This window comes from Polychytrium aggregatum (genome assembly GCF_025602895.1).
Source record: "Polychytrium aggregatum strain JEL109 chromosome Unknown BJ171scaffold_146, whole genome shotgun sequence".
NCBI classification, from domain to species: Eukaryota; Fungi; Chytridiomycota; class Chytridiomycetes; order Polychytriales; genus Polychytrium; species Polychytrium aggregatum.
The window spans coordinates 38,767-56,755 of NW_026516348.1; the positions used below are offsets into that span (position 1 = coordinate 38,767).

The following is a 17,989-nucleotide window of genomic DNA, read 5'->3' on the forward strand; positions in this document are numbered from 1 at the left end:
TGGCAACTTTATCGACGAGGACTTTGTTGCTCGACACTCTGTCCCCACCTGCTCCAAGGCTTCGCCCTTGGCAGTGGAAGGCGTGGATGGTAAGCCGCTGTCGTCTGGCCCCATCCTCCGCGAGACTGCTCCACTCGAGGTGATTCTCGGGGACGTCTCGCAACGCCTTCGGTTCGATGTGATCAGGTCTCCACATCAACCACTTATCCTTGGCTTTCCTTGGTTGCGCACCGCCGAGCCCAAGATTGTCTGGTCTCGCGGTCTTCTTTGTCTCCCTCCTTCTGTTGATTCCGACCCCTCTCCATGCACTACTTCTCTTTCGTCTTGCTCCACTTCCTCCAATGTCACTCCCCTTCTTGATGATTCCACTCCTTTGATTGATCTAAGCTCCTCTCCTACGCTCCCACCTTCGTCTTCCCCTTCTTGTCTTGTTCCTCCCGAACCCCTTCGCTCTTCCCAAACCCCTTCTTCTGTTGTCAGTTCTCTTTCCCTCCTTGATGTACCTCCTCCTGTTGTTTGTTCTTCGGACATTGTTCAGAATAAAGTAACCGTCGAACATTATTCTGACCTTGTCCACGCCCCTCCTCTCAGCTCGGACGCTCCTCTCCGCGTCTGCAGCATTGATTACCGCTCGATGCGCGAGTCTTTGGATGCATGCAGGCATGGAACGCAACCCCTGACCATCTTTCAGGTCCATGTCCTGCCCACTGACGAGCCGAGCACTGCGACTGTCGAAGTGCCTGCGGAGTACAAGGACTTCCTGTCTGTTTTCTCTAAACAGGAAGCTGACTCCTTGCCTCCGCATCGCCCTTATGACTGCCCCATTGACTTGGAGCCGGGCAAGTCGCCAAAGTTCGGGCCTCTGTACTCACTGTCCGAGCCCGAACTTCACGCTCTGCGTGACTATCTCATCGATTGGAAAGGCTACCCGGTCACCGATCGAAGTTGGGAGCCCGCCGACATTGTCTTTGCCCCAACGGTGGCCGCGGAGTACCACCGACGCTACCCAGACAAGCCTGGCCCCAGGAGAACTCAAGATGGAACACGCCGTAGTTTAAGGAGGAGATAGTGTGATGACCAGCATCACAACGGACCAATGAGATTGTCCCGCATGCTCTCGCCCTCCGCACCAATCATGAGTCCCCACGTGTTTGTTTGCCCCCATGCATGAGCACGCGCCGTTGCCACCCGCGTCTACTGGTTTCCTGCCTCCCCCACCGCTCGGCACATGTCCCCGGGCTGTGCCAAGCCTCTCTCGCTTGCACACCAGCCACTCTCGCACCCCCTTCTCGCTTCTCTGTGATGCTCCACCCTTCTCGCCCACTTTTGCCCCTCGACCTTCTCCCGGTCTATAAATAGCCCTGCATGTCTGAGCCTATGTTGAACACCAGTTCGAACAAAACTTGTTCTTTGGTGTTCGGGGCTAAAAGCTAATAAAGCTCATACCAAGCACTTGGTCTTCGTCCTTGCGCTTGTTCACTCCTTACAAACACCGATCCAAAGGTATTGTACACGGTCTGCTCCTGGTTCGAGTTGGCGACGGATGGGATCGGGTTGCTCGTCGTGGAGAGCGGAATCTCGTCGATGCTCTGTGCTTTGATGTCAATGTATGGATGGTGCTTGACCCGCACGATAGTGTTGGAGTTGTCAAAGTGACTTCTGAATTGCTCGATGCTCATCGTGCCGCCGAAACAGGTCAGTGCTTCCCGGGGCGGTGCCTTCTTCAGCGACAGAGGTGAGTTGCCCGTGATGGCCCGGTACATGCTGCCGAGGAGCGGGATCGACTGCTTGCATGGCTTGTCGCGCACGTATGCCATGGCACATTCAAAGCTGCAAAAGTACCCGCGGCACTCGTATTTTTCCCCACGCATCTTGGTCGGGTAGCCGACGGGGTTTCCCTCGATGTGGTGGGCGCACCACCAACACAAGAGGTGGTCTTGCTTCGATTCGGTGGATAGCGGCGCTGCGGGCTCCATATCTGTGTCGGTGTAGATATGGTCCATGTAGGAGCAGACCATCGATTTCGGCTGGAAGGCGGGGTTACCGCGATCCACAAGAGACAGCGGTGCCAGGGACAATTCGGATGGACACGGAGCCGGCTGCGGATCCGAGATCGACGGCTGATAACGCAGGAAGCGATCTTCGCCCACGATACCATCACGCTTGAAGGTAACGTCGTGTGGGTTGATGCTGAGATTGATGAAGGTCTCGCCGAATCTGGCGCTGCCGGTGTTCATGCTTGCGTGCGATGGTGAGGGGGGTTATGCTATGTACTGAATGGAAAGGTTTACTGCGGTTTCGTTTTTGCGCAGGCGGCGGAGACCATGTCGATCATGCGCTCGTCGGCCATCAACTGAGCATCGGTTTCACTGATCACCAGAAGTGGGAGCCCACGCTCACGAGCCTCATGTTGAATGACGGCAAGTATGACGGCCCTGGGTTCATGGGTCGATAGCATGTCTGTCTCGATACTGAGTTCGAGAATTTGGTCTTGAACGAGCTTCCTGAAGACACGCTGCTCCTTTTTCCAGTTTTGAGTAATCGTGTAAAGGATGGCCATTGGATTGACTTGTGTCTGGTTTTCAGGGATGACGTTTCCCTCGAGCAACGATAGAATGCGACGCTCCTCGCTGGAGATTTGGCTCCATATCGATTTGTAAAATGCATGTCGCTCCTTGCTGGTACTGATACTTCCCAATGACCAGTTGGATTTCTTTGCATCGCCCCCAGCCAACAGCGACCTGGCCGCCTGAGCGGTGGTGATGATGCGGGTTGTGTCGAGATATTCATAGTCAAGCTCGATCTTGAGTATGAGACAAACTATGGCGATGCACAAGACCGTGTTGTCTTTGCAGGGAAGGTGGTCGCTGTAGTTGATCAGAAGCCGCTGATATAGACCGATGGCACCGGCGGCGATAAAGTCATCAACGGCCAACGAACGGCAGACACGCAGGATGAAGCGCTTGTCGTCAGCGACGGTAGGCATTGGTGTTGACATGGCGATACCCGTTTCTTGCTCAGTCGGCGTGTCAGCAGTGAAACCGTATTTCATTTTCCCTCAACCCAGCACACCAAAATTTCAATGACCATCGCTGCGCACTCATTCATCTTCCTGGTCGTGCAGGAGTCGGCTATGGGCACTCTTCTCAAGGACAAAGTTGAGATCATTGAAGCCAGAAAGGTCGGTGATGACCACCTCGAGCGAGTCCTTTGTGAACTCGACAGGGCTGTTGTTGGTGAACATGAAGTGGTGTCGCTGGCCTCTACCAGGGTTGGGCACATTGCTCTTGTTTGGGGTGGCCTTCTCCAGGTTCTTGTGCAGTGTCGAGACAAAGCTCATGAGAGGGAACTGGACATTGGAAGGGAACAGGAAGTCGTCTCGCTTTGCGTATTGATACGGTGACATGACATCCACGAACGATTCGGTAAGTGCTACCTTATTCAAGGCATCTTTATAAGCGTCCAATCGGGCCCTGAAATCGTTCCCTGGTCTCACGCCGTTAAGAGTCGTCACGGCATCGTTCAGATTGTTCTGAGCTATAAGGAGAGCAGTATATGCCTGGTTGAAGGCACGAACTCGTTTGATACCGACCACTTCCAAGTTCAAACGTCCCTGCTCTACTTGTAATCTGTCATCTGGGGCCCCCCAATTGGTAACTGTATCGACAGGTGGTTGCCCTCTATTCAGCGCTGTACCAATTCGTGGAAAGTTGTAATATTGCTTTGGGACAATGCCACGAGCTATCTTGTAATGCTTGCTTTCGGTGGGCTCCTCGATGTTGAAGAACTGAGTGTCGATGAAGAACGGGACCATGATCAACTCGTCGATATAACTCCAACCCACAAGATATCGACATGTAAGTTTCGTGTCTTGTTTCCATCGGTTTGTACGGTCGGCAGTGTCGTTATATATTGCAGGTGGATTATCAGCGGGTACGGGATGGATTCCACGGCGAATCAAATTATTTTGGAACTGATTGGCATCTGGATATTCCGGCCCAGCAGCTGGAGTCACTGGAACGATTTTATTGGTCGGGACCATTGAAATGATATGTGTGGTGGCATACTTTGTACCGGCGTTGTCTCCGGGATAGATCTTTGTGAAGGCTACATCACCTTCCATGATCGATTTGATCATATCAACGACACGACGGTGGTGATTCTGCGGATAGAGGATGTGCCACAGCTGATCAGGTTGGTCACCCGTCATGATCGTGGAAATGACATATCCCTGGATGGTCTGCTTGTTGATGTAGTCGTTCTGCGTGGCAGGAGTGAACTCCAACTTGACATAACCAAGGATATCCTCGGGCGACACGCTGAAGTCTCGGTTGAACTCCGGATCTTCCTTTCTGTACTGATACTTTTCCATCCATGTGAGGATGGCCAGGACACTGAAGAACTCCACAAATATGAGCTGTAGGATACCGGAGAGGACATCGGTATTGGAGGCTTTGAAGGCGATCTGGAAGAGATCCATCAGATATGCAGGCAGGCCGATGGTGTAGACATTGTCGAACCAGTCGAACGGATCCAGGTTTGACGGAGGCTTGATGACTCGGTTGATGACATAGGATGTGAAAGCGTTACGGAGACCGCAGAACTGGATGCGAGCTGCGGTAAAGTCGAGTGGCTTGCTGGGGTCGATGGATTTGTGGCCGGCGTTTGAATGTGCCTTCATGTACAGGACCTGCATCGGGTCAAGCAGGTATCGCTTGAACACCAACAGAACCTGTATCTCTCGGCGGTTGATGAAGGCAACATCGAAGGGTATAAGCGATTTGTAATATTTGACTTCAGGGAAATTGGCGTTATCTAATCGTGTTCCATCCTGGTCTTTGGCCCGTGTATTGAACGGAATGTACGTCAGAAGCCCCACGGTAAGTTGTTTCCAGACTTCGTTCGAGTATCGCTTCAGATCGAGCTTCTTTTCGATGATGTTCTTGTATTTGGTCACGACAACACACACGGCAAGCACCCGCAAACCCAAGGCGCGCTGCGACGGAAGATTGACTGCAATCTGGGTGTAGAGGTCTTCGATAAAGCCCGAGGTGATCTTGTCTTCGAGATCCCTCAGAAAGTCATCAAAGGTGTTGTACACCCCCTGCATCGTGTCGTACACAAGCATGGTCATGGGCATGCTGAAGATGGAGGCGCTCTGGAAGGTCTTCATGATGGCGTAACGCGAGTTCCAGGTCGGGGCAGTGTCATTACCGCTGTTCTTCTTGGCCACCTGCTTGATGATCTTGAGAACGATGGTCTTGATGCGCTTGAATACATCGCGGAAGGTCATCTTCTCGGCAACCAGCTGACGGGTGAGCTCGGGAGAGAACCCAACACCAGCAAAATAGTGGCGCGGCTCAAAGGAACGCTGGTCGTGGTTGGTATCGGTGAGGACATGCCGGTAATTGTTGCTCAAGGCAGCACTGGGGTTGTCCAGATAGAACTCCACAATGGCTTTCGATTCATCGCTTTCGAGACCGCCACGATGCGTGTCATTCAGGTTGAAAATATCTAGCCTCTGAGCCATGGACTGCAGTCAATAAACTAGTTTGATAACAGTACATATAATTTTTTTCTGGCATCTCAGTAGCAACACTCTGTGATCCACACCCATGTCTTCTCTGTTCCAAAACATCCAATCGTCCACACAGAATGTGAACTCGGTGCTGACTCACGAGCTCGACAACCCCGTCTTCAACTCGCTGTTGACCATCGCCCTGGTTCTCTATGGCGGTCTGGCCGCTCCCGCGCTGCCTCAGTCGATCCAAAACCTCTTCAACAAGGTCTGGTTCAAGCTCCTCATCATGTTCCTCATCGTCTGGACCGCCTCGCACGACAAGGTACTCGCTCTCGCGCTGGCCATCGCCTTCTATGCCTCGCTCAACGTCATCATGAACAAGCAGCCCTTTGAGCTGTTCGAACCTTCGTCCACCCTCGTGGCTTAGGGTGTGTGGGGTGGATAGCTCGCGAAACGCCGCCGTGCAGATGATGGCCTCTGCGGCCAACGGGACCCCCTGCCTCGCCATTTAAGCCGCCCCTCTGCGACCTCCCCCTTTCACCTGCACCAGCGCATGTTCCCTTCAGAGCAACCACCATGTCTTCCAAGCATTCCAACGCCGACGCTCTCGTGGATGCCCTGACTGAGAGGGCCTTTGTCTTCATCGACGAACTGGGCCATGACGACAAGCAGCATTGTTCGTGCCCCAAGGTACGACACCACGCCTCGCACCATACACCCTTCCAGGCGCCCACCTTGCCCCTGACGCTTTGTTTCTTTCTCCCCAGACCGAGAGCCCCGACGCACCCGGCGTCGTTCCCCAGATGTTCGTGGTCTGTCGCTGGGACAACATCACCGATCCTTGGGGTGATCTTCGCGATCACCTCAACAATGGCAATATCATCGTGGATTTGCGTTTCTGCGAGTGCTTCGAAGACACCACCGACATGGGGGATCTGCCTGTCCTCCCCCATGTCGAGAGCTTGAGCACTCCACCCAATCTGACGACCCTCGCACATCTGCCTGCCAAGTGTCCCAACCTGACCCACCTCGATATCTCCGCCACCAAGGCCGTCGGTCCCTCGTTCCTGCAGGATCTCTATCGCTTTGATCGCCTCTGCCAGGTGGCCATTCACGCCAGGCACTTCCTGATGCGCGATCTGATCTTTGCCATCAACCACAGAGTGTATGGAGTGGTGGTGAGCAATTGCGAGGTGATCTTCCGTTGCCAGTACAAAGCTCATCCCATCAACTTGAACAAAATCGCAGTGTATCTTGTTGTTTTGATGGTCCTGTTCAAACTCCACATGCGGCTTGTTCGCATGACAGTGGAGTATGCCATCGCCAATAAAAAGTAGTCTCCCTCCGCCAACTCTGTCTCCGCCTCCGACTCCGATTCCTCACATAAATAGCAGGCCGGGTGTGGGCCGTGAGATGGTCGCTACCTTCCCTCGCCACCATGCCCTTTGACGATTCCAACGCATCTGCCATCATCCTCATCCTCCTGATCGACGGGGGATACCTTGGTATCCGCGACTTTGTGGTCCTCTCGCGTGTCAACCAAGCAACCCACCACTACTTGAACCCGTCCAACCAGGTATGGTGGCCCGAGGTCTACCGCAGCGTCGTCAAGCTCCCCAAGTACACCATCGCAGACGGGGATCACTACTCTGTCCTGCGTGCGATCGGATCGTTCATCCACCGTCGCAGCGACATTCCTGCTCCATTCGAGGCCCGCCTGTGGGAGTACGCCTTGTACCCGATGTCGCCGCTCCTCGATGCCGTTCGAGCCATGGTCGATCGCCCCACTCTGAAGGCAATGATGGAGCGCACCCATCGTCTGCTGGTCATCAACCGAATCGTCAGCAGAGCGGCTCCAGAGGATCAAGACATCGATATCAGTGCCCGCAATACCAGTGCTGGCAGCGCATGCCTTCACTTCTTCAACCGCGGCGTATACAAAATCAACATGCTCGAGTTCACCCCTGAATCGATCGATGTCGCTTTCTTCATATCGAAGGAGCTGATCTGGACCGAGTTCTTGGTGTACCATCAGCGCGACACCACCGAATTCGCCGCATCCCCGGTCTACCTCGCGATGGTCGTTTCCATGGTGAAGAGCCTCGCACCGCGTGCCCACATCAGACTCCCTGCAGATATTGCGACTAGAATCCCAGGCGCAGTTTGCTTTGAAGGCGCCAGTCAAATCGAGTACTATGGCTCCATGAGTCGCTTCGAGCCCACCAAGCTCCCCACGACACCCAATGTCGAGGTGCTCACTCTGAGCAACTTTGTGTTCATGATGAGCACACAGTATGCTTTCGTTGGTACCTCCCTTCGACACATCTCGATTGGCCAGTCCTCGACCATCTTAACCTTCGGTGTGTTTCAAACAGTCGCCGCGACGCTGGATTCGCTTTCATTCAGCGACTGCAACATCCCCTATGGGTTTCACGACTTTCCCATTCACTGGCCGGCGCTGACATCCCTCACCATCAATTGGTGCGATGTTCCTGACCTACAGGGTCTGCCAAAGTCACTCCCTGCCATTCAGTGCTTCATGTTCACGAGTGTACGTGAGATCAAGTCATTCCGCGGAATGCCCCAGGAGATGCCTCGCTTGGAAACGCTTGTCGTATCCCCACGTTGTGCCAATTCACCAGCGTCTCTCAGGCACTTCCCCCCTCGCCTCCCCATGCTCCGGGAACTCAAACTCGACGGCTTCAACAACTTGATCAGTCTGCGTGGCTTCCCCCATGCCCACCAACTAGAGTTTCTCTCGATGTCTGGCACGAGCATCGTATCCTTTGATGGGCTCAGCATGGTGTAACGTCCACTACTGGGACGTTGGGGCAAGACGGGGAGGGAGGGGGTACAAGACAAGACAGGACGGGGCAGAACAGGGCGGTGCTAGGCTACTCTAGCGGACGGGTGAGCTCGGGGAGCACTTACGTTTATTCACGATAAAACCGAACTCCAGACAAACGGGGGGAACGGGGGCAACCCGCAGGTATACCCTGCGGTGGCCTGCCTGCGGTGCGTGAAAACGCAAAGCGCAGCACAGGTCACGACCCACTGCGCCGCGCAGTACGCGCAGTACGCGCAGCACAGCGTCGGAGATACCATCTCCTACACTCCCACACTTAAGAAGGCTTCCTGCGAGGAGCCCTGCGTGTGCTCTTTATTTGGGGCTCCTCGAGGTGTTTACCGTATTTACTCAGCTCCTCGGGTGCATGGGACAAGTCCTCCAGTGTTTGCCATGTGTTGCCCGAGTGTGGGTAACCAACCCACTTGACATAAAACCGAAGTGACCCATCAGCCACTTTCTTGTGCCTCACGATCCTTTCGACTTCATATTCTTGAGTATAGTATTGTCCGAGGTCGTCTTCCAGTGGTGCGTCGTCCGGGACACCTTCGTCGGCGTCGGGGAACTGTGCTGGACTGCGGGTCGTGTGGCGACGCAGCTTGGACACATGGAAGACAGGATGGAGCTTGCTTCCAGGTGGCAAGTCCAACAGGTAGTTGAGGGGACTGGGTCGGGCCGCTATCTTGAACGGTCCTCGGTACTTGGGCAACAACTTCTTTGACTGGGCTTCGGGGACCTTGATGTTGTCGGCGTCCAGGTAGACAAGGTCTCCAACTTCAAAGGAGACATCCTGGTGTCGGCGGTCGTAGTACTTCGCCATCACTTGTTGCGCATCCGTGAGCGCGTCGGCGATCATCTTGTGTCGGACTTGATGATCTTTGACAAAGGCACTTGGTTTGGGAGGCAATCCAGCCGTGGACTCGGTCAGTGTCAAGGAGGTGGGAACATCAGGCTGGAATCCGTAGAGCGCCTCAAAGGGGCTCAAGCCAGTTGTGCTCGACTTGGCGGTGTTGTATGCAAACTCTGCATGACTCAGCTGTATGTCCCAGTCGTCTTGGCTGGTCGAGGCGTATGTCCTCAGGTATTGCTCGAGGGTGCGGATCGTCCGCTCGGACTGTCCATCCGTTTGTTGGTGGTGCGAGGTTGACATGTTCAGCTTGGTGCCGAGATGGTCGAACAGACTTGTCCAAAACAAGGAGGTGAATCGGGGGTCTCGATCACTGACGATGGACTTTGGGAGGCCGTGGTGCTTGAACACATGCTTGAAGAACAGCAGTGCAAGGTCAGGCGCGGAGCATGTCGTCTGGCACGGCACAAAGTGTGCCATCTTGCTGAACCTGTCGACAAAGACAGCGATTGCATCGTGGTCCAACTTGGTCGTCGGTAGATGCGTGATGAGATCCATGGACATGCTGGTCCAGGGGCGGTCGGGAACAGGCAGGGGTTGCAGCAATCCTTGCTCTCGGGTCGTGCGTGACTTGACCATCTTGCAGGTATGGCAGGACTCGATGTACTTCTCGACGGTGCGCTTCATTCCAGGCCAGTATGCGACTTTGGCCAGTCGGTCGTATGTCTTCTCGACTCCAAAGTGTCCAGCGAGGGGCGAGTCGTGGACCTCTTGGAGCAACTTGGTCTTCAACGACGGAATGTCCGGCACACAGACACGGCTGTCCTTCTTCAGGAGGAGCAGGCCATCACGCACTGTGTACTCGGATGATTCGTCGTCCTTGGGGAGCTTAGACACCTTTCGGAACAGTTCTCCGAACTGTTTGTCGTTGGCGATGTTGTCTCGGACAACATCCAGCATCGTGTTGTCGACACTGACAGTCGACTCGTACAGTGACGCCAATTGGTAGTCGGGGCGTCGGGACAGTGCGTCAGGCACCACATTGAGTTTGCCTTTCTGGTATACAACCTCGTAGTTGTACTCGGCGAGGAACTCCATCCATCGCGCTTGGCGTCGGCTCAGGTTCTTCTTGGTGTCGAGGTAACGCAGTGACTGGTGGTCCGTCACAATCTTGAAGGGCTTGGCGGTACCGTGGAGGTACACTCGGAACTTCTGCAGCGCGTAGATGATCGCAAGCTGCTCCTTCTCGTGCACGGGATAGTTGATCTCGTGTTGGGACAGTTTGCGCGACTCGAAGGCAACGGGCCTTCCCTCCTGCATCAAAACAGCTCCCACCGCAAAGTCGGAGGCGTCGGTGTGCACGGAGACATCCGTGTTCGGGTCGAACACAGCGAGGACAGGAGCGTTCGTCAAGGCGTGCTTGAGGGTCTCGAACGCTTGGCGTTGTGGGTGGTCCCACACGAAGGGGCACTCTTTGCGGAGTAGGTCTGTGAGTGGACCGGCAGTGCGCGCCAGATCGGGGATGAATCGGCGGTAGTAGTTGACGAGACCGAGAAACGACTGCACGTCAGAGACGCATGCGAGCGGCGGCCACTCGACCACAGACTTGACCTTGGCGGGGTCGACTTCGATTCCTCTTCCTGAGACAACGTGTCCCAGGAACGGGACTTGATTCTTGAAGAACTCACACTTGGACAGTTTGGCATACAACTTGTGCTCGCGTAGCTTGGCCAGCACGCGGGCGACATGACCTTCATGGGTCGCTTCATCCTTGCTGTACACAAGGATATCATCCAGGTACACGATGACAGAGTTGTCGAGCTCTTGGCGGAACACATCGTTCATCAGCTGCATGAACGTGGCAGGTGCGTTCGTCAATCCGAACGGCAGCACTAGGAACTCGTACAGTCCGTAGCGAGTCCTGAAGGCGGTCTTGTGGACATCATCCTCGTGGATGCGGATCTGATGGTAGCCTGAGCGGAGGTCTATCTTGCTAAAGACCTTTGCTCCACTCAGACGATCCATCAACTCGTCGATCCTGGGCAACGGGTAGGTGTTCTTGATGGTCTGTTTGTTTAGTGCGCGATAGTCGACGCACATCCTGAGATCACCTTCTTTCTTCTTGACAAAGAGCACTGGTGCACCATACGGTGACTGGCTCGGGCGGATGAACCCATGGGCGAGGAGGTCATCCAACTGGCGCTTGAGTTCGTCCATCTCCGTCAGCGACAGTTGGTACGTCGGTCTTGACGGAGGCGACGAGCCTGGTTCGATGTCGATGCGATGATCGACGGTGCGTTGGGGTGGCAGGCATTGTGGCAACTGGTCGGGGAATACGTCCTTGTACTCGTCGAGCAGCTTGGTCACCACAGGCGGGGGACCGGGACCGGCTTGGTCGGTGTCGTCGACCTCACGCACGACACAGAGGAACGACGTGTCCTTCTTGATCAGCCTCTTGAATTGCATGGCTGAGAGGAGAGGTGGCATGTTGGGTGAGGCCATGCCCTGCAGGACAATGTCAGGGCCAACACGGACAGTGCGGCCTTTCCAGTCGACGACTGGAGTCGGCTCGGCACGAGCAAGCCAGCTCATGCCGAGGATGGCATCGAACTTGGTGTCGATCACTTGGAACAACAGGACAGGATGGTACTTGGGATGGAGGGCCACTCGCAGGACCACTTGGTGTGTGCACTGCTGCACACGATCGTCTGCAAGCGCCACACTCATCGGCGACTTCTTCTTGGTTGCATGTATGTTGAGCTCCTGGAGCAAGCGTCTGCTGACAAAGTTGCAGCTTGCTCCAGAGTCCACCATCATTCGGACGGTGTGACCTTGGACGGTGGCAGGGAGGTACAGCAGGGACTCTTCATGGTCCTCCTGCACAGCCTCCTGCACCATGACTTGACTTGGGGGAACGGGCGACACTTGGTCTTGGTTGGCTTCATCACGGCCACTCGGACATTTTGGATAGGGTTCGGCCATTGCGGGGGCCTGCGGCGTCAGCACGCCATTGCACACGACGTCCACGGCTTGCGGACACATGTCGGAAGCATCCGACACACACGACTTGACAGGGGTGAGGGCACAGGCGGTCCTGTCCCTCAAGGGTTCTTGATTTTCTTTTTTGTTTTGGTTTTCAATTTTGGTTTTCTCTTCACGTTCGTGGAGAGGCAGGCGGCTTGCGCCACCATGCACCTCTCGCACGACGCACAACACTTGGTTTGTTTCTCCTTCGGGGGAGGGGGCGAGGTGAACTTCCTCTGGAGACGCGTGGACTGCATTGAGCAATCCACGGCGTTGGTCTCCTACTAGGGCTCCAGAGCCACCTAGTAGGGTCGGCCGTTTCCCGACTTCATGGGGCACTCCTTGGCCTGGTGTCCCGGTCGGTGACAGAAGAAGCAGGAACCATGGCGGAGGTCCTCCTGCTTCTGTCTGTCCTTGGGGGAGACAGTGGCAGCTTGCTGGAACCGGGAGCGGGGAGGGCCACGAGCCTCCATGGCGTTGACGTCAACGTCCATGGGCTCAGGCATGGGTCTTGCGGGCGGGGCCGGGCGAGGCGGACGGGCTGGGACGTGATGAGACCGATGGCCGCCTGCCAGCTGCGGGTAGAACTGGCGGCCATGGTACTGGACGTTGTCGAGGTTCTCGGCAACGTCCATCATCACGTCCAGGGACTTGCGGGCATCAGGGTTGCTGGCGATGTACTCTCTGATCTTGGGCTTGAGGCCCTTCTGGAAGAGGTACATCGCATCAGCAGAGCCCAGCTCCTCAATCTGGGAGGAGAGGTCTTCAAACTCCTCGATGTAGCGGGTCACAGAACCACGCTGCACGAGAGAGTATAGCTTGTCACGGGCAATGAGTTCAGCATTGGGGCTGCCGAAGCGGCGACGGAGGCGGTCCTTGAAGTCGTCAAACACACCTTCGCTCTGCTCGTCGAACCCTTGGCGGCGGTACCAACGGTACGCCTGGTCCTTTAAGCAGAGCTTGGCGGCGACGATGTGGTGGGTGGGGGCGACTTGGGCAGCATCGAGGTAGTCCTCGAGTTGCTGCAGCCAGTCCTCCACCGAGGAGGAGCGGCTCTTCCCAGTAAACACTGGGGCACGGAAGGTCTTGAGGAAGGCTTCCGGAAGTGGGCGGGGGTTGCTCATGGCAGGGGCAGGCTCCAGGGACAGAGAGGAGAGTCGGTCGGCAAGAGAGGCGGGATCCAGCTTGAGGATCTAGAAAGAGGACAAACAGGACGAAAACAAGACGAGGATTTCCGATGCTACCATGTAACGTCCACTACTGGGACGTTGGGGCAAGACGGGGAGGGAGGGGGTACAAGACAAGACAGGACGGGGCAGAACAGGGCGGTGCTAGGCTACTCTAGCGGACGGGTGAGCTCGGGGAGCACTTACGTTTATTCACGATAAAACCGAACTCCAGACAAACGGGGGGAACGGGGGCAACCCGCAGGTATACCCTGCGGTGGCCTGCCTGCGGTGCGTGAAAACGCAAAGCGCAGCACAGGTCACGACCCACTGCGCCGCGCAGTACGCGCAGTACGCGCAGCACAGCGTCGGAGATACCATCTCCTACACATGGTGTCGACCATGAATCTCCATTCGCTCAATCTGGACTTTTGCGAGAACCTGGTGTCCTTCATCACGCTGCCTCCGACCCCTCGTCTGAGCTACCTTTCTGCTCGCAACTCTGGCATCGCCACGCTCATGGGGATGCCAACCATGAATCGACTCACCACTCTGGATATCACGAACACTCGCATCACCAAGCTCGACTGCGGTGGTGCGATGCCAAGGTTGCAATCCTTGTTCATGGGCAACACCCCCGTCTTGACTTTTGAGGACGCCCCCGTCTTTGAGGACCTTCGCGTGTTGACTTTCCAGCCCGATATGCTCAACCCCATGGGTCGTCTGTCCTTTGTGAAGTTCGCCCAGTCCCATCCAGACATGTTCTACTCCTTTGCATCTGACGATCGTCACAACGACTCGGATAGCGATGAGGATTTGTGATTTGTGGTGCAAATATACGCAGTGGAATGGTCTTGCGCTCGTGCAGTCTCTGTAGAGCCATATACTGGCTGGGCGAGGTGATGCGATCGAAAGGTCTTCAGGGCCATAGCAGGTCACGTGGTTGGATGGGAAGGGACAAGAGTCGTGGAAGTGCCTTGTTGAGCAGAAGCGAGTTTAGTCCACTCGATAGCGCGTGCCACCGACATGGTGGGTCCGGGAGTTCGATTCCTCGTACGTGCTCTTTCTGAAAAACACACACACACTCCACTGAACCTTTCGTCATTCAATCGACTTGGTGGTTGCCCTATGGTAACTCTGGTTCGATCCTCTCGAATGGGGATAGGCGGTTTTGCTCCGTGGTGGTTTGTATTTTGGCGTGCCACCCACCCGAAAAATTCGTTTTTGCTCGCGTTTCTGCCCGCGATCCGGCCAGGCCAGCCTCAGCTCGACACGACCACCACCTTTGCACCGCTATTCACAATCATCCATGCCTGCACCTGGTTATCCCACAGGAACTGCGTCGACTCGCCTCTATATTGCAGCTGGATCGCATAGCTCTGCCCGGATGGAACGGTTCCGCCACGAACGACCGGCACGAAGCGCCCCTTGACGACCAGAGGGGATGTGCCGGGCGACGACACCATCAAGATCTTCGTGTGGCCGTCTTGCACACCGTTCGGCAGCACGATGGATGCCGCTTGCGTCCATGAGATGTAAGTGGCCTGGACGAGCACGCTGATCTGTGTCGAGTTGTCGTTTGCCGCACTCAGCCGCTCGACGCTGATGAATACCCGGTTGCTCAGCGCTAGATCTCCTGCCAGATCGACCGTCCCCGTCCCCGGATTGAGCTGCAGATCTCCCTGCGACTCGATTGTGTTGTTTGCGATGGTGATCTCACCCAGCTGTGTGCTCTGATCCACCGTCAGACTCGCCTGCAGCGTCAGGCTCCCTGGGTATGGATTCCCGCCAAAGGTGCCTGGGTTCCATATGAATCCCTGGTGTCCGTAGACATCGAGGAACCACACGCCACCCGTCACCGTGATCGATGTGAACGTTCCCGGGGCCGGCAGCTGGTTGCCGATGATAAAGTTGTCTGCGGTGCCGCCCGAGATGATGATGTTGTTGAAGGTGCCGGTCTGGGCCTGTTGGCTGAGCATCTGCAGCAGCGCGGGGATGTCGATGCTGTCGGTGACGTCCTGGCCGGTGAAGCCCGTCAGGGACTTGCGACTGTAACCGCTCTTGTTCATTCTCTGCTCGCTTGCTCACTTGTTCACTGCTCACCCAGTTTTTTTTGTATGTTTCTGTTCAGCAACACATACACATATCCAGGATATGGCCGCCGTCGACCCCCATCACGATGAAGTCTATCGCTTCTTCCACGACCAGCCGATCAAGGAGTGGGATGAGAACCAGTTGAAGCACATCATCTACCACCTCCCCACCTTCAATCGCATCAAGACTGCCATCGACCTGTTGAAGCAGGACCCTGTCAGCAACAAGACCCATGTCATCAACTCGCTCTCCGAGCTCTTCCCAAAGTTCATTTGGTCCTCGGCCAGTGCCGACAACAATATCGATATCGTCCGATCCGTCGAGAACGATATTGTCGACGCTCTGATCCAAAAGATCAACCCAGCCTTTGTCTCTGCTGACGTGTCCTCGATTTCCGTCTACGATGAGCAGGTCATCGATCCCTATTTCAACCGCAACGAGCTCAAGCGCGACATGAGCATTGGACGCCAGATCGACCCTCATGCCACCTGCCCCGTCTATGCCCTGGCTCATGTGGTTTACTTGCGCACCATCGACCGTCTCCGCGTTGGTCCGCTGACGCAATGCATTCCCGATGCTCTTGCCCGCTTCCCCGACTATGGCTACTTGATTCTCATTCTGGCTGCCCTCGTTCGCATTGACAACAAGACATTTGGCCTGCCTCCCAACGACAAGGCGGTCGTTTGCGAGACCCTGACCAAGGCCTGGAATCTCCACATGAGCAAGACCCCCGAGAAGTTCCTCGAGGACATTCAGAAGGACATTCTGGATCCCAAGATCGCTCACAATCCAATCACTGGCGAGAAGTTTGAAACCCCCAGCAACCCCATCGCACAGATTGTGACTCAGGTGGGCAGCGGAAACTGGAAATTTTTTTAATACAGCACCATTCAAACATCAATGACCCCACTCTATAGCGTGCTGGTCATGTTTATGGCCATTCTTGTTTACGATCTGATGACTAAACCGAACCGCCAGTCCCTCTGGAACCGCATTAAAGATGCAGCATTCCCAAGCTGCATCCTGTGGATCCTCTTGTCTCTTACCACGAGGCAAAGTGACCCTCCCACCAACGACCTCTACGTTCCGATCGGCGCATGATCCAAGACCCTACTGGTTGTCTCCCTCGCGCCACAATCCGAGACTCGAATCGCCCCCTATATATTCTGGAGCATCCGCCGAGTGGCTACCGCATTTTTTTCTCCACGCTCGTAGAGATCCGTTTGTCCCATCCCTACGAACAACGATGCGCAACTCACCCCAAGGCAACCATCCAGGTAATGGCACCCAGTCCCAGTACCACCGTCGCCAGCAACCCCATCATGGCTACCAGCACCAGCAGCAGATCAGTGGGATCAAGGACGATTTCCGCAATTACATCAGCTCCTGCTACGATCACATTGCCCATGCGAAGCGCACCGGTCTCAGCATCAACTACGAGCTCGAATTCCGCTTTGGCGATCCGCTCTGCAGAGCCCACGCCTCTGGGGAAAGCGATCATCGCGTTGAGACCGGTGTGCGTCGGCACATCTTCCTCCGGGCCCAGGAACGTCTGGCCGATTACTTCCATCGGACCGACGTTTTTAACGATCGCTACACCAAGAACCACCTGCGCTATCGGTTCGCCGTCTGCGGCGACGAGTACTTGCCGCTCGTCGTGATCCACAAGCGCCAGGTTTCCTTCAAGTTGATCCACGGGCTCGCCGTCAAGGCAGTACTCTCCGACGAGCAAGTCGTCAACAACGCCCCCTTCCCGATCCAAGCCAACCAGATCGATTTCACCCGCGACAAGGTCGTCCACACCTACCTCCTCGGCGGAAACTGTAGGAGATGGTATCTCCGACGCTGTGCTGCGCGTACTGCGCGTACTGCGCGGCGCAGTGGGTCGTGACCTGTGCTGCGCTTTGCGTTTTCACGCACCGCAGGCAGGCCACCGCAGGGTATACCTGCGGGTTGCCCCCGTTCCCCCCGTTTGTCTGGAGTTCGGTTTTATCGTGAATAAACGTAAGTGCTCCCCGAGCTCACCCGTCCGCTAGAGTAGCCTAGCACCGCCCTGTTCTGCCCCGTCCTGTCTTGTCTTGTACCCCCTCCCTCCCCGTCTTGCCCCAACGTCCCAGTAGTGGACGTTACATGGTAGCATCGGAAATCCTCGTCTTGTTTTCGTCCTGTTTGTCCTCTTTCTAGATCCTCAAGCTGGATCCCGCCTCTCTTGCCGACCGACTCTCCTCTCTGTCCCTGGAGCCTGCCCCTGCCATGAGCAACCCCCGCCCACTTCCGGAAGCCTTCCTCAAGACCTTCCGTGCCCCAGTGTTTACTGGGAAGAGCCGCTCCTCCTCGGTGGAGGACTGGCTGCAGCAACTCGAGGACTACCTCGATGCTGCCCAAGTCGCCCCCACCCACCACATCGTCGCCGCCAAGCTCTGCTTAAAGGACCAGGCGTACCGTTGGTACCGCCGCCAAGGGTTCGACGAGCAGAGCGAAGGTGTGTTTGA

General features: G+C 55.7%; 8 protein-coding genes across 8 annotated transcripts; 5 read left to right on the forward strand and 3 right to left on the reverse strand.

The window, feature by feature from the left end:
• Positions 1 to 1,430: 1,430 nt before the first annotated feature.
• Positions 1,431 to 2,237, reverse strand: BJ171DRAFT_591342 (uncharacterized protein; the record flags this gene model as incomplete). The annotated part of the gene is made up of 1 exon (XM_053114488.1): positions 1,431 to 2,237. One exon carries the CDS (start codon positions 2,235 to 2,237, stop codon positions 1,431 to 1,433), a length of 807 nt encoding a protein of 268 aa, XP_052961649.1.
• A 50-nt stretch (positions 2,238 to 2,287) lies between these two features.
• Positions 2,288 to 3,425, reverse strand: BJ171DRAFT_606688 (uncharacterized protein; the record flags this gene model as incomplete). The annotated part of the gene is made up of 1 exon (XM_053115222.1): positions 2,288 to 3,425. Exon 1 carries the CDS (start codon positions 3,050 to 3,052, stop codon positions 2,288 to 2,290), a length of 765 nt encoding a protein of 254 aa, XP_052961650.1. The 5' UTR covers positions 3,053 to 3,425.
• Positions 2,659 to 3,425, forward strand: BJ171DRAFT_542395 (uncharacterized protein). Its single transcript, XM_053112967.1, has one exon. The coding sequence runs from the start codon at positions 3,083 to 3,085 to the stop codon at positions 3,401 to 3,403; it is 321 nt and encodes a 106-aa protein (XP_052961651.1). The 5' UTR covers positions 2,659 to 3,082; the 3' UTR covers positions 3,404 to 3,425.
• Positions 3,426 to 5,615: 2,190 nt separating this feature from the next.
• BJ171DRAFT_591345 (uncharacterized protein) lies at positions 5,616 to 5,948 on the forward strand (the record flags this gene model as incomplete). The annotated part of the gene is made up of 1 exon (XM_053114489.1): positions 5,616 to 5,948. One exon carries the CDS (start codon positions 5,616 to 5,618, stop codon positions 5,946 to 5,948), a length of 333 nt encoding a protein of 110 aa, XP_052961652.1.
• A 1,011-nt stretch (positions 5,949 to 6,959) lies between these two features.
• BJ171DRAFT_591347 (uncharacterized protein) lies at positions 6,960 to 8,330 on the forward strand (the record flags this gene model as incomplete). The annotated part of the gene is made up of 1 exon (XM_053114490.1): positions 6,960 to 8,330. The coding sequence occupies one exon, from the start codon at positions 6,960 to 6,962 to the stop codon at positions 8,328 to 8,330; it is 1,371 nt and encodes a 456-aa protein (XP_052961653.1).
• Positions 8,331 to 13,649: 5,319 nt separating this feature from the next.
• BJ171DRAFT_68462 (uncharacterized protein) lies at positions 13,650 to 14,256 on the forward strand (the record flags this gene model as incomplete). Its single annotated transcript, XM_053115814.1, has 1 exon — positions 13,650 to 14,256. A coding segment is annotated over one exon (576 nt), but the record flags the coding sequence as incomplete, so codon positions are not given.
• Positions 14,257 to 14,638: 382 nt separating this feature from the next.
• Positions 14,639 to 16,461, reverse strand: BJ171DRAFT_542407 (uncharacterized protein). The gene is made up of 3 exons (XM_053112968.1): positions 15,535 to 16,461; positions 15,029 to 15,353; positions 14,639 to 14,938 (listed from the first exon to the last, which is right to left on the reverse strand). The coding sequence occupies exons 1-3, from the start codon at positions 16,008 to 16,010 to the stop codon at positions 14,666 to 14,668; spliced, it is 1,074 nt and encodes a 357-aa protein (XP_052961655.1). The 5' UTR covers positions 16,011 to 16,461; the 3' UTR covers positions 14,639 to 14,665.
• Positions 16,444 to 17,464, forward strand: BJ171DRAFT_68519 (uncharacterized protein). Its single transcript, XM_053115815.1, has one exon. The coding sequence runs from the start codon at positions 16,498 to 16,500 to the stop codon at positions 17,386 to 17,388; it is 891 nt and encodes a 296-aa protein (XP_052961656.1). The 5' UTR covers positions 16,444 to 16,497; the 3' UTR covers positions 17,389 to 17,464.
• Positions 17,465 to 17,989: the final 525 nt, after the last annotated feature.